Source organism: Mercenaria mercenaria, chromosome 10, assembly GCF_021730395.1.
Source record: "Mercenaria mercenaria strain notata chromosome 10, MADL_Memer_1, whole genome shotgun sequence".
NCBI classification, from domain to species: Eukaryota; Metazoa; Mollusca; class Bivalvia; order Venerida; family Veneridae; genus Mercenaria; species Mercenaria mercenaria.
The window spans coordinates 41,234,324-41,253,923 of NC_069370.1; the positions used below are offsets into that span (position 1 = coordinate 41,234,324).

General features: G+C 36.5%; 1 protein-coding gene across 5 annotated transcripts in view; it reads left to right on the forward strand.

Annotated features, from left to right (window-relative positions):
* LOC123560787 (steroidogenic acute regulatory protein-like) overlaps positions 1 to 19,600 on the forward strand; it is a 68,355-nt gene that overhangs the window by 14,716 nt on the left and 34,039 nt on the right. For all 5 annotated transcript variants that reach the window (XM_053552905.1, XM_053552907.1, XM_053552904.1 and 2 more), the window contains exons 6-8: positions 611 to 664; positions 1,319 to 1,454; positions 5,930 to 6,037. In XM_053552905.1, coding sequence (XP_053408880.1) covers positions 611 to 664; positions 1,319 to 1,454; positions 5,930 to 6,037 — 298 coding nt within the window. The remainder of the gene's footprint in view (positions 1 to 610; positions 665 to 1,318; positions 1,455 to 5,929; positions 6,038 to 19,600) is intronic.

Sequence of the window (19,600 nt, forward strand, 5' to 3'; positions counted from 1 at the left end):
AACTTCCCTTTGTTGTTTCTATGAATAACTTATATATTATAACTTTTTTATAATTGACCAAAAAAATTCCATCATATGCAAATACAGGTGCTAGTGTAAAAAAATTTGCTATGACGGGTGTATATTGTGACATTCTGGCACTCTTGTCTTGAGATACATTCTCTTTTTGGACTAAGGCATGTGTCAAACATTGCTGAGATCATTTATTGAGAAATTTCAGTTTCATGAAAGGAAATTTTCCAAGTTTCAGTGCATTTAGGTATTTCAATTTTCTTAGTTAAATTGATATCATATTAACTTTAGCCTGCTGGCGGCAAGTGATTCTGTCTTTGCGAGCAGTGCAGATCATGCTCAGCCTTCACATCCGTGCAGTCTGATCATGATCTGCACTGTTCGCCATTCAGTAACTTCTTGTTATGCACCCCTTTTATCAATGAATAGTACTGTCGAAATTGAAAGATGGACAACTTCATTATAGAAAGGGTTAATGTATTTATTAGGATATGAATATAGGAGCAATTTCTTTTCTACTTTGGTTCCAGTGTTTATAATTGGTACTCATTTGAGTTCTCATGGTCTTTTGTTACATTTATATTTTGTTTATTTTCAGATATCAACTAGTATGACATGTATATATCTACTTTTTAAATGTTTTTTGTTTGAGGTAAGAATATTTTATTTGCTGTGGGGGTATTAATAATTATCTTTGTGATATAAAAATGACACCTTCTTGGGGCCTGATAAGTCAAGTGTTAGGGTCATTTGTTTTGTAACTTACGGTCCTCACCACTGTGAGTTAGGAACCTGGTGAGGGATGTGAGGAAGTCATCCAGCCGACTTTTGGAAGGTTTGTAGTTCTGCCCATGTGTGCTTGCTTGCCTAAAATAAAGAGACTCTCACATGTTTGAGATAAATTGAAATTAAGTTATATAATTGATCTAGAAACTTATAATAACATATTCATAATAACAAGTGTTTGCCTATAGGAGTCAGTATTCTGCGTCTTTCCCAAAATCTTTCCCCACATGACTTCTACAGTTTTCAAGGGATTTTGGCTGAAGTTATTGAAATATATCACCTGTTCTGCTCAAGTAACTGCCAACTTCCCCCACATGAATCAGATATGGAGGACGAATAATTTAAGACACAATGTCTTTTATCAAATCAACACAGAGAACATACACCTCGCATGGGAACAACCTACAACCCCATGATCCGTAGATCTGTACTGTCCCTTCTAAGCTAAGCAACAGGGCTACCTGCATACCCAGGACTGAAAACATCTCTTGCTAATACATTCTTTATACTGTCTTTTCAGTTCAATGATTCTTTATTAGGTGGAAAGAATCCACTCAGTTATATAGTATTAATAGTGTGCTTTGTATTGGCTTGGATTGAAACGTGGATGCTGGACTTCAAGGTTGTACCTACAGAAAAAAGATTAAGACATAGAAGTAAGTAGTAATTTAACCGTTAGCCTTCTGGCTGCAAGTGATTTTGCCGTTGTGTCCGGTGCAGACCAAGATCAGCCTGTATGGATCATGGTCTGCACTGTTTGCTATTCAGTCAGTAAATTTTCAGCGAACACCCCTTCGAATAATAAGTGGTACTGCCCAAATTGAAGGATAGACCCGTCCATTTTAGAAATATAGTAGGGTAAAGGTTAAGCGTTTAAAACCATTACACTTTTTCATGGTGAACTTAATTTGTGGATGCATAAATCTGCAAAATTCAATCCTAAGAAACAAATTAAACCTCTGTTAACCCTTACCTAATGAACTTGTCCAATTTGGACAGTACCATTTACTGTTAAAAGGGGTGTTTACCAAAAAGAAACTGGCTGAATAGGAACATTGCAGATCATGATCAGAGTACACGGATCTGCAGGCTGATCATGATCTACACTGGCTGCGAAGGCAGAATCAATCATGTCCGGCATGGTAAGGGTTAATTTTATCTGTAAATTTTCCACATTTTAAGTTTCAAGTAAAAAGATGTTTTGGCACAAATTTAAGTGCAGACAGATGCTAATTATTTTTGCAGTATGTTTAAAGTTGATGCTAATGGAGACATGTTATTTGTTAGTTAGAAGAAGAAAAATTCTTCCATTTTGATGAGTGACCTAGAAAGAGGTGAGATGTATTACGATAGTTCTGCATCTTTAAACTGGAAGTCCTAACGCCATTCATCCACAACATAATATAATGTTAGAATCTGGCTTATGGAAAGGAAAATTATCCTGCATATAAATGTCATCCCACATGTACATTTACGAAAATGACATCATTTTTATCTTTCTCCGGATAAAACTTGATAACAAAAAATATTGACATGTAAAATAATTCGATTTAATGCCTGCATATCTGCTTGAAATTGTGGGCAAATATCTCAAAAATAAGCTCACAGACCTACACATGTTATTTCAACATATTAAATACAATATCAGGATTTACAGTTTTGAAAAGTTCCATTAAAATCTGCGTTGTAGAAATATTTCTGTTCACCAAAAATGTTTAAAAGTGTGATATTCCCATAGACTCTCATTTTGAAAACTTGCGAGAGGTCCAATCTTTTCAAATTTGTTTAGCAAAAAATCCAGCATATGACCATATGATTTCATATGACCCTATGATTTGCTAAATTTTTTAACTATATTCAGAAGTTTTGAAAAAAATCAGGGTTTAATCATACAGTGTAGAAAAACTGTTCCTGTAAGTCAAAACCCGACAGAACAAAGCATTTGAGCAAAGTTTAAACGTTTACAAAATTTCTACTTGGTTAAACAAAAATATCATCCTCTGAACCATTAAAGTCTTTGCTCATAAAACTGAATGAGTGTTTTACTTTAAATGATATTAGATGGCTCCGTTATAGAAGAGGAAAAGCCATCTAGAGTCATGACTAGAGGCCATTTAAATGATATTGTTTGAAAGATCATGTAAATGTTTGCGAAATTCTGTAAATATGGGAGCCTTACAAGTTGAATGTAAGCATATTTATAGTCGCCACTGGTAACCTATATGGGCGACTCCTCCAGGAAACTGTTAGTAATGTTACTGGGAGGATAGTGCAAGATACAGAAGATGTTCCAATTCCAGAAGCTTCCCAGGTCATTTAGCATGCTTGATGTAAAGCATACAGGACTCTTATCCCAATGTTAGTCATTTTAGTTGGAGGAGCAGGGGCTCAAACTGGCTACCACTGGACCACTGCTTCTGCTCTGAGCCTTACATGGCACTATATCCATATTATAGATCCTCAAGCAGTGTTTCGCTGTAAAGGCCTATGCAAGTTTTCGAATTTTGTATCTTAAACTTTTAAGCAAAATGCTGCAAGGTGTGTTAGTATAATTTTTAGCTTGTGTATTTGAAGAATAAGGAGAGCTATCCTGCTCACAACGGCGTTGATGTTGGTGTCTCACCTTGATATAGTTTTTCGTGCCAGTCATTTTGACAAAACATTTTGTCATATAGCTTTGAAACAGTTTTAGGCAAAAGTACATAATAATCTCTAAATTAAGTTTGAAACTGGGTCATTTGGGGTCAAAAACTAGGTCAGTAGGCCAGATCAAAGGAAAATCTTGTTAACACTAGAGTCCACAGTTTAAATTTGAAACTCATGAGAATTGGTCAGAATGTTTACCTTGATGACCTCTAGGTCAAGTTCGAAGCTGGATCATGTGGCATCAAAAACTAGGTCACCCGGTCAAATCAAAGGAAAAGCTTGTGAACACTCTAGAGGCCACATTTATGACCCTATCTTCATGAAACTTGGTCAAAATGTTTGTCTTGATTATCCTTAGGTCAGTTTGGCCTGATCAAAGGAAAATCTTGTTAACATTCTAGAGTCGACAGTTTAAGTTTAAAAGTCATGAGAATTGGTCAGAATATTTGGCTTGATGACCCCTAGGTCAAATTTGAATCTGGGTCATGTGAGCTTAAAAACTAGGTCACTAGGCCAGATCAAAGGAAAATCTTGTTAAAACTCTAGAGAGACCGTATTTGAAGTTTGCAACTCATGAGAATATGTCAGATGTCTTGATGATCTCTAAATCAAGTGTGAAACTGGGTCATGTGGGGTAAAAAACTAGGTCAGTAGGCCAGATCAAAGGAAAATCTTGTCAACACTAGAGTCCACAGTGTAAGTTTGAAACTCATGAGAATTGGTCAGAATGTTTGTCTTGATGACATCTAGGTCAAATTTGAATCTGGGTCATGTGGGGTCAAAAACTAGTTCACCCAGTCAGATCAAAGGAAAAACTTGTTAACATTTTAGAGGCCACATGTATGACCCTATCTTTATAAAACTTTGTCAAAATGCTTATCTTAGTGGTTCCTAGGCCTGTTTCCAAACTGGGTCATGTGGGATCAAAAACTAGGTCACTCGGTCAAATGATACGAAAAGCTTGTTAACACTCTAGAGGCCACATGTATGATCCTATCTTCATAAAACTTGGTCAGAGTGTTTATCTTAGTGATTTCTAAGCCATTTCCTAAACTGGGTCATGTGGGGTCAAAAACTAGGTCACCTTCTCAGATCAAATGAAAAGCTTGTTAAAACTCTAGAGGCCATATTTATGACCCTCTCTTCATAAAACTTGGTCAGAATGTTTTATTTTGATGATTCCAAGGTCAATTCGTGTGGATTCAAACAGTCTAAAGGCTACATTTATGACTCTATCTTCATGAAACTCGGTCAGAATGTTTATCTTGATGTCCCCTAGGCCAAGTTTGAAACTGGGTCATGTAGGATCAAAATCTAGGTCATCCACTCAATCAAAGGAATGAATGCTTGTTAACAGTCTAGAGGCCATACTTTTGACCCTATCTTCATGAAAGTTGATCAGAATATTTATCTTAATGATCCCTAGGTCAAGTTCGAATCTGGGTCATGTGGGGTCAAAAACTAGGTAACATGCTCAAATCACATGAAAAGATTGTTAATACTCTAGAGGCCACATTTATGATCCTATCTTCATCAAACTTAATCAGAATGTTTACCGTAGATACCCATGTATAATGCGCAGTTTTTTGACCCCCCTGGACCACCCCCGAATCGTGGGTGCGCATAATACACAGGTATAGATAATTTTCCAACTTCAAAACAAGTTTGTTACCGATGTTCGCCATTTTGGTAAAGGGAAACTACTCCTCATCACAAAAATTATGATACTAATTAAAGATCGAGAATTATCTTTAACCAAGATCAAACTGTGAACAACATAATTGACACGAGGTGATACGTTAATTGCCGGTAATTACTGGCTATTTGATTGTGACAAAAAGACTATCACACCTTTTGTTATCGGTTTGAATTGAGAAGCTCATGTCATTTTGAAAGATACCATTCTGAAATATTGATTCAGCTGCTATTTATTTATTCAAAATAGTTAATTAAAAAAGGTAAAGGAGCAAATATATTAATATTTTACTTGTTTTATTTTCGAGAAAACAAAAATCGATAGTACCGCGAGACCGATGCTGCTCTCCACCGCGGAGATAAAATTTATTACCGGTGTCCATCCACCTCAAAATTGACCAAAAATGTTTCTTCCCAGGATTTTGGGCTAAAATCGGGTGGGGGGGGGCATTATACATGGGTGCGTATTATACATGGGTATCTACGGTATCTTGATGATATTTATGCCATGATGTGGGGTCAAAAAGTAGGTCACCTGGTCAAATCAAAGGAAAAGCCTGTTAACACTCTAGAGGCTGTAGCCCCAATTACTGGAGCAATCCAGGGTCATCACCTCTTGTAGCTAGACCATTCGAAAAACAACTGGGAACCCATACTTACATCAATTCTTCTAATAGTCGAGTGCGCTGTCAACAGACAGCACTTGTTATGACTGTATAATGATTTATAATGCATTTATGCTATAATATTTATGAAGGGTGTCATGCAGTCTTAAATATTTATTATTCAGCTCACCACTCGGACGATGAAAGAGAACCATTACTGTCCCACCAACGTTCAGACAGGTACTCAGTAGAAGATACAAGGGAATTTTATTCACCTGTTAACACGCCTGAAGGTAAGTCAGCACAGGGCCGTAGTGTCCGAGTAGTTAAGGTTGTTGCATCCCCCGAACAACAAAGTTGTAAGGAGGTGTACTGGTTTCAGGTTGTCTGTCTGTCAGTAGACACAATCTTGTGCGCACCAACTCTACTCATCCCCTTAACACAATTTAATGAAACTTCACACAAGTGATCAGTAACAACAGTAGTTGTGCATGGTGCACGTTAGGTTCTTTTAGAAAAAAAATTTGCAGAGTTTGGAGACTTTGTTTTGTGTTACTATTCTATATGCATAAAGTCTGCATATGCAGTCTTGTATGGCGTACCATTTGGGTCAAAAGTCTGAAATCGCTTGAGCGATACCATAATACACGGTTAGCGTGTAAATTTACACGCTTACCGTGTATTTCAATCGGTAGATCTATAAAAGTACACGCTCACCGTGTATTTTTTACGCGTTTACCGGGTAAAATATACGCTTAGCGTACAAATTTATACGCTTAGCGTGTATCGCTCGCTTGAGTTACACTTTAAAATAAATTTGCCAATCAAAATACATGTTACAAAGGAAGATATTTATAAAGTTTATGATTGAATTATTACTGTTAAGGAAACATACATAATATTTTCATTATATTACGAATTGTTTTGCCACTGTAAAGATGATTTCAGTCAAGTAGTTTATTCTACAGTATATATGCTTTGATTAAAGACATGACATGTATATTTTTTATCATATCTCACCTGAAAAGCCTGCTTTATTCTTATTTTCGTCAGAAAAGAACAAGCATTTCCAGTCTAATTCCACACATCATACACATATAAAACTTGTACTTTACATTTTAAAAATGTCATTTGTTATCATATATCTATTTTTTCTACAACTTCAAATAATATATATATAAATAATAATAGTATTTATTTTTCTCCGACCTGAATGACATGTACATAATTGGAGGGAGGGGGCATCGAGCGGCTCCATGTCACTGAAGTTGCTGTTTTAAGTGATCTACCGGAAATCATTACGTAACTATTATGCAAAATGACATGATAAAACATATGTCACCTAGGTTATCAAGATCCCTTTGAGGTTCCCTAATTAGAGCGGATCATAAAATTTACTGAAGCATATAAGATGGCTTTGATATGATACAATTTAATGCCTTCGGTCATCAATGCCACTATATATGAACGCACACGGATTAATATATCACGTGGCAGAGCTGTCTTGTGAAACGAAAATAAAAATTTCACAAGATATCTAGTATTCTAAAATCTATAAGAATATATTTGGAAATTTAATGGACATTTATTCTAGGATAGAATTCCTAGGTTGACGTACCATCATATAACCTAAGCTTTCATGTTTAAAAGAAAATAAAAACACTTCCGATTATAAACACAAGTTTATTTTTCGTTTAGGGTAAGTGTGGATTGAAAGACGGTCATAGTGGCTTACAACTTCAAACGTTAAATGGCGATTGAAGTTGAAAATCCTCACAAAGGGTGCGACCCGGGCATGCCTTAGATAATTTGAACCTCGTTGCGCCAAAGCCAGGTAGAACCAGGCACCACCTTTGGTACCATATAAAAACCAGGTACTTACATGTACCATTTACAAACCAGGTACCCATTTTGTACCATATACGAACCAGGTACTTCCATGTACCATATGGTACTACCATGTACCATATAAGAACCCGGTACCCATTTTGTACCATACACGGACCAGGTACTTCCATGTACCATATACGAACCCGGTACCCATTTTGTACCATATACGAACCAGGTACTTCCATGTACCTTATACAAACCAGGTACCCCTTTGGTACCATACAATAACCAGGTACACCATGTACCATATACGAACCAGATACCATTGGCGCAACATAAACCTAATAACAACAAATGTAACCTATGTAAATGGTTGAGCAACTATAAGAACGCCTAGCCCTTTTCGCTCTCTGGCCAATTCTTATATGCTCGAAAAAATGAACCAGAAAAAATTGAATTTTGAACCCACGAGTGTCACCAACCCCGGTAAATGGTGGCGGCTGGTCAGGGACCCATGAGTATGCAAAAAGATTTAGTAATTGACAGTTAACAACTCAGTATGGCATCCCCTAGTCGCACCCAGACGTAAGAATCTTCCGCCAGTATGACAGAAGAAAGATTAGAAGAGAGAAAATAAATAAAAGAGATGAAAGTAAAAGAAAATATTTAGAGTTTAAAGTTATAAGTTCTGGTACCGGCTTAAGATAACAAGCTAAGCAATTTTAAAATGACAAACAGGAATATATGTATCTCTTTGACGCACTCACTTCACATCATTTATAACTGTCACCATGTACATCTGATTTGCAAATGGTATAAGTAATCATAATCATAAACTAGGCAAAATGTCTTAGAGTCAAGTGTTTCAAATAAGCACCTTTAAACCTAAGTAAAAGTTAACAAACAGGAATATATGTATCTCCTAAACGCAGGCACTTCACATCATTTCTAAATGTCACCATGCACATCTGATTACAAATGGTATAAGTAATCAAAATCATCAATTAGGCAAAGATGTCTTAAAGTGTCAAGTTCTTTAAATAAGCACATTTAAACACAAGTAAAAGTTAACGCTGGTGAATGTTAACGGTCAATATAGATATTTTGAACCAGTACAGAATACATTTCCATCACAGTGTCACTGGTTTCATCGTATCCTGTGATCCTTCCGAATAAGGCTGAATGATATAATCATTGGCTTCTGAGCGATACTATGATGTTGAACTTCAAAAGTAGCATATTGTGTCGATTCTGTCTGGTTATAGCGTTTCTTGACTCATGTGCTTTAACATCTGATGCCATAAAAAGTAAAGCATTCTGAAAGAGTGAGAAAAACTCGGCAGCAAAAAAGTAACAAGAATGTTGCAAATAGGCAAGTATTGCATATAACGTGTAACTGCCTAATGCTTTACCATATAATTATTGATTGAAAATCTATAGTATCATAAAACAAACGAAATAGTATTTAAATTATGCTAAAAAAGGGGTGCGGTGGGCGGGTTGTTCTTAAAACGGCCTCGTGCTGAATGGCAAATCGGAAGCACGGCAAACACGTGACTTTACTTATAAATTATTGTCTGCTACGAAATCTCGCGATACATACCATAGCAACAACTTAGCGTTATGACAACCGATGCAAAATTACAAACAAACAATTAAATTGGAATTTAGCCAGAATAAACAAGATTAATTGGAAGGATTAATCTATATTATTCTAGGATAGAATTCCTAGGTTGACGTACCATCATATAACCTAAGCTTTCATGTTTAAAAGAAAATAAAAACACTTCCGATTATAAACACAAGTTTATTTTTCGTTTAGGGTAAGTGTGGATTGAAAGACGGTCATAGTGGCTTACAACTTCAAACGTTAAATGGCGATTGAAGTTGAAAATCCTCACAAAGGGTGCGACCCGGGCATGCCTTAGATAATTTGAACCTCGTTGCGCCAAAGCCAGGTAGAACCAGGCACCACCTTTGGTACCATATAAAAACCAGGTACTTCCATGTACCATTTACAAACCAGGTACCCATTTTGTACCATATACGAACCAGGTACTTCCATGTACCATATGGTACTACCATGTACCATATACGAACCCGGTACCCATTTTGTACCATACACGGACCAGGTACTTCCATGTACCATATACGAACCCGGTACCCATTTTGTACCATATACGAACCAGGTACTTCCATGTACCTTATACAAACCAGGTACCCCTTTGGTACCATACAATAACCAGGTACACCATGTACCATATACGAACCAGATTAACAACTCAGTATGGCATGCCCTAGTCGCACCCAGACGTAAGAATTTTCCGCCACAAAATAACAAAGAAATAACTTAAATTTCTTTTTATTTCCCCCAAATATTCTTACAATACTAGTTATAGAACACGTTCATTCAATGAATCCCATGATAATATTCCAAAACGGACTGAACTGTTATTATCCGAGAGCAAGCAATTGTATCGCGTGCTTTTAGCCCTAAAGACACACACTTCTCTTGCACCAGCAAGCGACGGACAAATTACTGGGTAACTTCGGGTTAACCTTATAAAGTCTCCGATTATTCTTCGTTAAAAAGATGACATTAATACTGAATGTGTGACATGCAAATCCTAGGTGTATGACATATGACAACGAGCGCCACCTGCATAAAACCTTATGGTACTTCCATGTACCATATACGAACCCGGTACCCCATTGGTACCATACCCAAACCAGGTACTTCCATGTACCATATAAAAACCAGGTACCCATTTGGTACCATACAGTAACCAGGTATTTCCATGTACCATATACTTACCAGGTACCCCTTAGCCATAAAGACGGATCCCAAGATTCCTTTTCTAGCTAAATCAGTAGCCTTGCCAATACAAAAACTATGCGTTTAAAAGTTTTAAAAAGTCTTAAACCTACGGAAAGATGTGCACTTGCGCAATAACACCGGAAATTGATATCGAGTAGCGTGATTACCATTTTTTTTTTTTTTTTTAATTTTTTATTAACAAATTGTGGGCCTTCCCAACTCGAATTTGCCTTCGAATGAGTTAGGGCCGACTCAGTTGTTAAATTCAAAAGGTATACTGATCGTATCCGAAGTATAACAACGATTAGTTTCAAATGAATGCATTATGATTTGAACCGAATTGATACGTTCGAGAACAATGTTTTTAAATTGTATTGTTACATTGTGTTTCGCCAACGCGAAATAGTCCAGAAAAACATACAAACAAAGAAAAAGAAAACCATACAACTAGTCAGAACAAGGTCCGGAAAAGTTTGGACCAATAACCATTATATTAAACAAATTCCAAGTATTACCCTACAAGACCAAGTATGTTCAAGTTTTTAGAAGTGATACAAAGTACTATTCAAGTTAGCAATGTATTATAAAATGCCTCGAATATCAAAACTTCGATTTTGAATAAAGTACTGTAATATCACATTATCATGTTGTATGTTTTCTTATTGTTTCATTATACTGTTCGTCTTCAAATAATTTGAAATGCTGCTGTACCAAATATCGCATTAGACTTATATATTGTTAAAATTTAAATTATTAGGGATTAATATTAGTTTTCAACTGTCAGACCGTTAGTTAGATCGCTCGCCCGCCACGTCAACTTTGTGCCTGAAGACGCCTTACTCGCGAAGCACTGCACCCATGATGCTCAAACTTCACATGCTGAAAGTACTTATTGAGTATACGACCCCCGCGACCCCGGGGTCACCAGGTCAAAGGTCAGGGCCACAAGACCAAAGCGCTGTGGGGCACCATCCAACACCAGTGACAGCTCATGTTTTTATTTATTTATTTATTTATTTTTATAAAGAAACTAGCACCCGTATAAATATATATGTGGGCAATATCCCTACTCGCGTCAAACACTCTGATGACCAAAATAAATGAAGCAATTTCCGATTATTTCACGAATTGGACATAAATTCCAATAAAACTTAAATTTATCAGAAGAGGAATTCAATTCTTCATTGCCTTATGTAAAAATAAAAAATTACAAATTGTTCTGATGATATAAACCAATATTTGTACAGTACTGTGCCTACCCGCAGGCGATAAAACCAGTCACTTATATATGACTGTGAACCATTATTTTGGTCTTTAATATAACAGTTTTGACGTTTGGACTGCCAATCACAAACATACAACAATCCGACAGTCGAATTATTTTGACTGACAAGAACTGCTTATCCCTATATTTTCTAAAAACAACAATAATAAAATCAATTCAAACTTACCAAAGCGTTACGACATCCTGTTAATACACTTTATGCTAAGTCGCAAAAATTCTATTTATAGACTCGTCAGCCAAATAGGGTGATCAAAATGATTTACCTAGCTATATTTAGATCTGAATTACTATTTTTACTGAATAACACTACCGAGATAACGGACCATTCCATTATTAATCAAGGAAAGCGCACTACACAGTGTATGTACTTTAACATGTGTAAAATTTTGCTAAATAGCAGTTAACGCTAAGTTTTTAAATTGCTGCAATACGTTCATTATTTAATATTTTCCCATTCTGATTTTTGCATTTTGCAGTCCAACATCTGAGCTTTATGCATATAGTATGTTACATTTATTTATTATTTGGACAAACGAAAAATTAAAGAACGCGCTGTATAAATTCGTAAGCATGCAATTTCATTAAAATCGACCGTTTTTGTAGAATTGTGTCTGTATTTCTTTCATTATCTTATTTTAACTGTTAGCTATAGAATTCAAACTTTATCATTTCACAAGTGGTGATAGAAATATTAAACTTTTAATAGTAAAACGAAGGTACCATGCGCGCGTTGTATATATACGCGGCGCATACGGATCGCGATGTTTCTGTTTATTACTTGCGCAAAGCTGACACTTGCAACTGTGTTCGTCTGGTTGATTACTAAATTTCTGCTCTACGGGTATTTCCTATAAAGGGCTCTTTCATGTACCTACTGCTTGCTACGGTCACCCGCCGCTCAATGCATGCCCTCATAGCTCCCTATTCTAATTTATAAACAAACGTGGTGACCTAACTTTTGTGGGCAATAAATTTATTTGTTTAAAATATTTTGATAAAATTTCACGCAATTCCGATTTATAGGATACTGACTAATTTTAAAAGGATTCAGCAGTTCACGCAATTTGTCTGGCTGAATTAAGGTATGTAACGTATCCCTTCGACGTTCGATTGAACCAATATTGTATTAACAGTTGTTTAAACGACATTCTATCGTACCGGTGTTTGAAACCTAGGAGTGAAATCCACTAACTCCACCGCACCCTTCAATTCGCCCCTACTTATTTTTATATATAGATATATATATATACATTGTGTGTGTTAAGCTCGAATGAACATGCAAAGTAATAACATTCTAAAGTAAACATGTAGTATTAATATTCTGCATCATAAAATCTGAGTAATAAAAAAGTCTCATTTCCTTTGTTTACGCGGTCCTATGTACCGCAATTTGAAACCGAATTGTAATCTGTGGTAATAGCTTGATTACTACATTCAATAAAGGACAGAATTTTCTGTCTTCCTATTACGAAATGACTGCTGACACACGAGACCGTGAGACTCAAATAATTTGCTGGAAGTCGATAAAATTACCTCTAACATTCTCCATCCCATCTGCGGCGTTTCTCTTATACCTTGCCGGTACCCAACACTTCTTGTTTTTTGCCACGTGGCATAACTATCGCTTAGCATATTTGGTATTTATGTCTTGTTCTTAAAACGGCCTCGTGCTGAATGGCAAATCGGAAGCACGGCAAACACGTGACTTTACTTATAAATTATCGTCTGCTACGAAATCTCGCGATACATACCATAGCAACAACTTAGCGTTATGACAACCGATGCAAAATTACAAACAAACAATTAAATTGGAATTTAGCCAGAATAAACAAGATTAATTGGAAGGATTAATCTATATTATTTTCAAAACGATGAAAGTGTAGTAACAAAAATGTAAATTCGTTAGATATGAATCAAGGACTTTAACTACTTACTGATGGGAAATACCTAATATCTGGAACACCTGATACGTATTAGACCTTCCTGCTAATATAAATTTCTTATATTTACATGCTGGATCATTTTCTTATCGAAAATATATCGTGCTGCGCAACGTCATTATCCGTAATTTAATAGAATAATTATGATAAAGATGAATTCCGCAAAAAAATAGAACAAGATTTCAAGTCTAGAACACCCTTCCCTGCTACACGCCCTCCCCCCCCCTCCCCCACCCCTCTCTCTCTCTCTCTCTCGCTCTCTCTCTCTCTTAAATCTGACCGCTGCCATTTGATATTTTCAAATAAAAACTTGCAATTCGAAAAATCAATAGAAATGATAAATAACAATTCTATGATGATTACTATTTTTGAATACGGAATGAATTGATCCCCACTTTAGTATAAGTGGATACAAAATGAAAGGCTGGATTTAATTGATTATTTCATTTTCATTTTCAACTTCCACTTTTAATTATATTACAAGTATCATGCATGCTTATTGCGGCAGGTTGTAAGTTCTGCGAGGTCGAGCAAGGAAATAAGAGAAACACTTTGGTTTAAATAATTGATCTTCAAATGTTCCATATATAATTATTTTCCATTTAAGTAATACAAATTTTAGCCATTTCGGCTATGAAATAATATTCTCCCTTTCGTTGTATTTATTATCCATTTTAGTAATAAGTTTGATAGTTACATGTACTTGTGGCCCGACCTGTTTGTTTATTTTCTTGGCTGTACATGTACATTTTTGATGTTTGTTAGTATAAATGTAAACAGTAATAAGCAATAAAATATGATTAAACTCGAAGTTTAATAAAAAAAAATTAAACGCATAATATATATTTCCTAGGCTTTGCGTGGCCGGTCGCCGGCTACACAGAAATAAATATTATCCATTTTGTGAATGAAGTTATTCTCTATTTCGTTGTAGTTATAAATTATTATTCATTTCAGTAATAACTCTGTTAGTTACAGGTACGCATGATAAATATTACATGGGGTTCGCGCGGCCGGTCGTCGGCTACCCAGAAATAAATATTATCCATTTCGTCAATGAAATTATTCTCCATTTCATTGTAGTTATAAATTACTATCAGTTTATCATTTATAAGTTTGTAAGTAACAGGTACGCATCATATACATTACCGGGACTTCGCGTAGCCAGTCGTTGGCTACCCAGAAATAAATATTATTCATTTCGCCAATGAAATAATTCTCCATTTCGCTGTAGTTATAAATTATTATCCTTTTCAGTGTAAGTTTGTTAGTTACAGGTACGCATCATATACATAACTGGGACTTCGCGCAGCCGGTCGTTGGCTACCCGGAAATAAATAGTATATATTTTTTCAATGAAATTGTTCTCCATTTGGTTGTAGATATGAATTATTACCCATTTAATAATATACACTCGTTTAAGAAACTACTGCTGTCTGTATTTTTTCATATGGATACAGAAGACGATCATACTACTGGTCCGCGGTGAATGCAGTCATTTTTGCAGTTCTAAACTAAATTTTGATTGGTCTATTCGCCCGAATTCTAAATCTAGAATCGGGTCAACGAAAATACACGTTGAGCGTGTAAATTTACACGGTGAGCGTGTAAATTTACGCGCTTAGCGTGTAATTTATACGCTAAGCGTGTAAAAAACACGCTTAACATATAAATTTACACGGTGAGCGTGTAAATTTACACGCTTACCGTGTATTATGGTATCGCTCGAGCGATTTCAGACTTTTGACCCAAATGGTACACCATAGTCTTGTGCATGCCTAATTTCCTGAACCTATGCACACAATTTAATGAAACTTCACACAAGTGATCAGTAGAAACCTAGTTGTGCATAATGCATGTTACGTTCTTTCAGATAAATATTGTGCAGAGTTATAGGACTTTGTTTTTTGTTACTATGCTATATACATGGAGTCTGCATATGCAATATTGGGCACGCTAAATCTCCCGAACCATTGCACCCAATTTAATGAAACTGTCTTGTATATGGTGCATCTTAGGTTCTTTCAGAAGAATTTTCTGCAGAGCTATGAGAGTTTGGTTTTTGTTACTATACTATTATAGAGTCTATATACATACAGTCCACATAATTGTGCAATCTTGTGTGCGTCAGATTGCAATGTACTGTGTCAGTGCGTGCGGGGAGTACATTCATCACCTTCAGTGATAGCTCTAGTTGACTTCGAATCACTTGCCCCTCACTGATGTGGGTTCGAGTCTCACTCGGGGTGTTTAATTTTTCATGTGAGGAAACCATCCAGCTGGCTTAAGGCAGGTCAGCTGTTCTACCTTCTCTGATGAAATAATACGCGGAGGGGCACCTGGGGTATTCTGGACCATCAAAGCTGGACAGTCACCTTATCGGTGTTATGTTGAACCCAATAAAAACAAAAAAGGAAGTCGGTCCACAAGACCTAGACTGCCAGGTACTGATATTACTATTTCAGTTACTGTGAAATCAATATGGGCAAATATTGTAGTTCCGACAGTATACACATAATCGAATTCCACGTATAAAATTCCTCCGTATTTTAGATCTTTGTAATTTTAAACCTGCGAATTATGTCCCCTTGAAAAATGCATTTTAGCCTAACAAAGTCTGTGAATAAATTGATCGTGCAGTGAATAAATTGATCATGCAGTGATGGAGGAGGCCTTTTGGTACCGCTTTTTTAAACACAATAAATGTAGGAATGAGATTTTTCACCTTCCCTGTTTTTTGGAGAAAACAGTTGTGAAAAAAAAAGTCAGATTTGATGAGATATGTGCAGGTATTGAAACTTTGTTAAAAGGTGAAGTGAGGTATTTTCTGATTTTTAAAGTTTCCTCATTTTAAGCTCGACTGTCCAAAGAACTCGCCAATGCGTTCATCCGCATCGGCGTCCTGATTTGGTTAAGTTTTTGTATGTAAGCTGGTATCTCAGTAACCACTAATGGGAATGGATTGAAACTTCACACACTAGTTCGCTGTGATGATCTGACATGCGATGTACAGGTTCTATAACTCTACTTTGCATTTTTAGCTCACCAGAGGAGAGTTTTTAAAAAAGCTAATATAGCTTCCTACTCAATCCTTAATGTTGCTATATGTATTATTGTAACAACTGTAATTATACTGAATAAAATATTGTTTAAACCAAAGTGCTCAGGGTGAGCTATTGTGATCGCTCACCGTCCGGCGTCCGTCCGTCCACACTTTCCTTTAAACAACATCTCCTCCTAAACCAACAGGCCAATTTTGATGAAACTTCACAGGGATGTTCCTTGGATGGTCTTCTCTAAATATTGTTCAAAGAATTGACTTCCATGCAGAACTCTGGTTGCCATGGCAACCGAAAGGAAAAACTTTAAAAATCTTCTTCTCAAAAACCAGAAGCCCTAGAGCTTAGATATTTGGTGTGAAGCATTGTCTAGTGGACCTCTACCAAGTTTGTTCAAATCATGACCCCGGGGTCAAAATTGACCCCGCCCCTAGGGGTCACTTGATTTTATATAGAAAAATCTTAAAAAATCTTCTTCTCGAAAACCAGAAGCCCTCGACCTTAGATATTTGACCTGTGGCATTGCCTAATGGACCTCTACTAATGTTGTTCAAATCATGACCCCAGGGTCAAAATTGACCCCGCCCCAGGGGTCACTTGATTTTACATAGGAAAATCTTCAAAATTTTTCTAAAAATAAAGCAGAAGGCCTAGGTCTTAGATATTTCACTTGTAGCATTGCCTAATGGACCTCTACAAAATCTGTTCAAATCAGACCCCCGGGGTCAAAATTGACCCCGCCCCAGGGGTCACTTGATTTTACATAGGAAAACTTTAAAAAATCTTCTTCTCAAAAAGCAGAAGACCTAGAGCTTAGATATTTGACATGTAGCATTGCCTAGTGGACCTCTACTAAAGTTGTTCAAATCATGACCCCCGGGGTCAAAATTGACCCTGCCCTAGGGGTCGCTTTATTTTACATATGAAAATCTTCAAAAATTTTCTTAAAATAAACCAGAAGGCCTAGAGCTTAGATATTTCACATGTAGCATTGCCTAGTGGACCTTTTCAACATTTATTCAAATCATGACCCCAGGGTCAAAATTGACCCCACCCCAGGGGTCACTTGATTTTACATAGGAAAATCTTCAAAAAATTTCTAAAAATAAACCAGAAGGCCTAGGTCTTAGATATTTGACATGTAGCATTGCCTAGTAGACCTCTACAAAATTTCTTCAAATCATGACCCCCGGGGTCAAATTGGCCCCGCCCCATGGGGTTACTTGTTTGTACGTAGAAAAATCTTCAATATTTTCTAAAAATAAACCAGAAGGCCTAGAGCTTAGATATTCGACATGTATCATTGCCTAGTGGACCTTTACAACATTTATTCAAATCATGACCCCAGGGTCAAAATTGACCCCGCCCCAGGGGTCACTTGATTTTACATAGGAAAATCTTCAAAAAATTTCTAAAAATAAACCAGAAGGCCTAGGTCTTAGATATTTGACATCTAGCATTGCCTAGTAGACTACAAAATTTCTTCAAATCATGACCCCCGGGGTCAAATTGGCCCCGCCCCATGGGGTTACTTGATTGTACATAGAAAAATCTTCAATATTTTCTAAAAATAAACCAGAAGGCCTAGAGCTTAGATATTCGACATGTATCATTGCCTAGTGGACCTCTACAAAATTTGTTCAAATCTTGACCCCCCAGGGTCAAATTGACCCAGCCCCAGGGGTTACTTTATTGTACATAGGGAAATCTTCATAAATTTGCTTAAAATAAACCAGAAGGCCTAGATCTTAGATATTCGATATGTAACATTGCCTAGTCGACTTCTACAAACTTTGTTCAGATCATGACCCCCGGGGTAAAATTGGCCCCGCCCTAGGGGTTACTTGATTGTACATTGGAAAATTTTCTAAAAATCATCAGTTTGACATTTGAAACATATTACTCTGGTGAGCGATCCAGGGTCATCATGACCCTCTTGTTACAAAATTATGCCCCTTTTTTCGACTTAGCAGTTTTTGGTTAAGTTTTTGTATGTAAGCTGGTATCTCAGTACCCACTAATGGGAATAGATTGAAACTTCACACACTTGTTCACTGTCATGATATGACATGCAGTGCACAGGTTCCATAACTCTGCTTTGCATTTTTACAAAATTATGCCCCTTCTTTGACTTAGCAGTTTTTGGTTTAGTTTTTGTACTAAGCTGGTTTCTCAGTACCCACTTATGGGAATGGATTGGGACTTTACACAATTGTCCATTGTCATTAGCTGATATGCATTGTACAGGTTCCATAACCATGTTTTGCAATTTTACAAAATTATACCCCTTTTTCGACTTATATTCATTCAGTTGACAAGGCTGTTGAATAGTTGAGCGTTGCTGTCCTCTGACAGCTCTTGTTTGACATATTTTAATCCCGGAAATTTTAGCCGGACTATGATGTACTGTTAAAGGGAAATGAATACCTAAGTACTAGATCAGTTAAGCTCACTTAACAACAGACCCAATCCCTTTTGTATAATAATACCACTTGACACTTACAAAATTTCAGGATTTCAATAGAACATCTTATTCGAGGCTAAGACATTTTGTCTTAATTCAGGGACTAACTTAATTCTGGGGATTCCCTTATTCAGCGGTTTGATATTGAGAGCTTAGCTGTATATGCTTTAATCTTTACCCTGCTAAATTTCTAAATGGACTGGTCCATTGTTCAATTTGGACATTACCATTTATTACCGGTATTTGAAGGGGTGTTCACTGAAAATTTACTGACTGAATAGTGAACAGTTCAGACCATGATCAGCCTGCACGGACATGCAGGGACATGCAGGGTGATCATGGTCTGCATTGGTCGCAATCGCAGGATCACTTGCCACCAGCAGGCTAATGGCTAACATACATTGATGCAGTTTGGCTGGTGTACAACCTGGGTGTTTTTATTAGAGAAACAATAAATGAT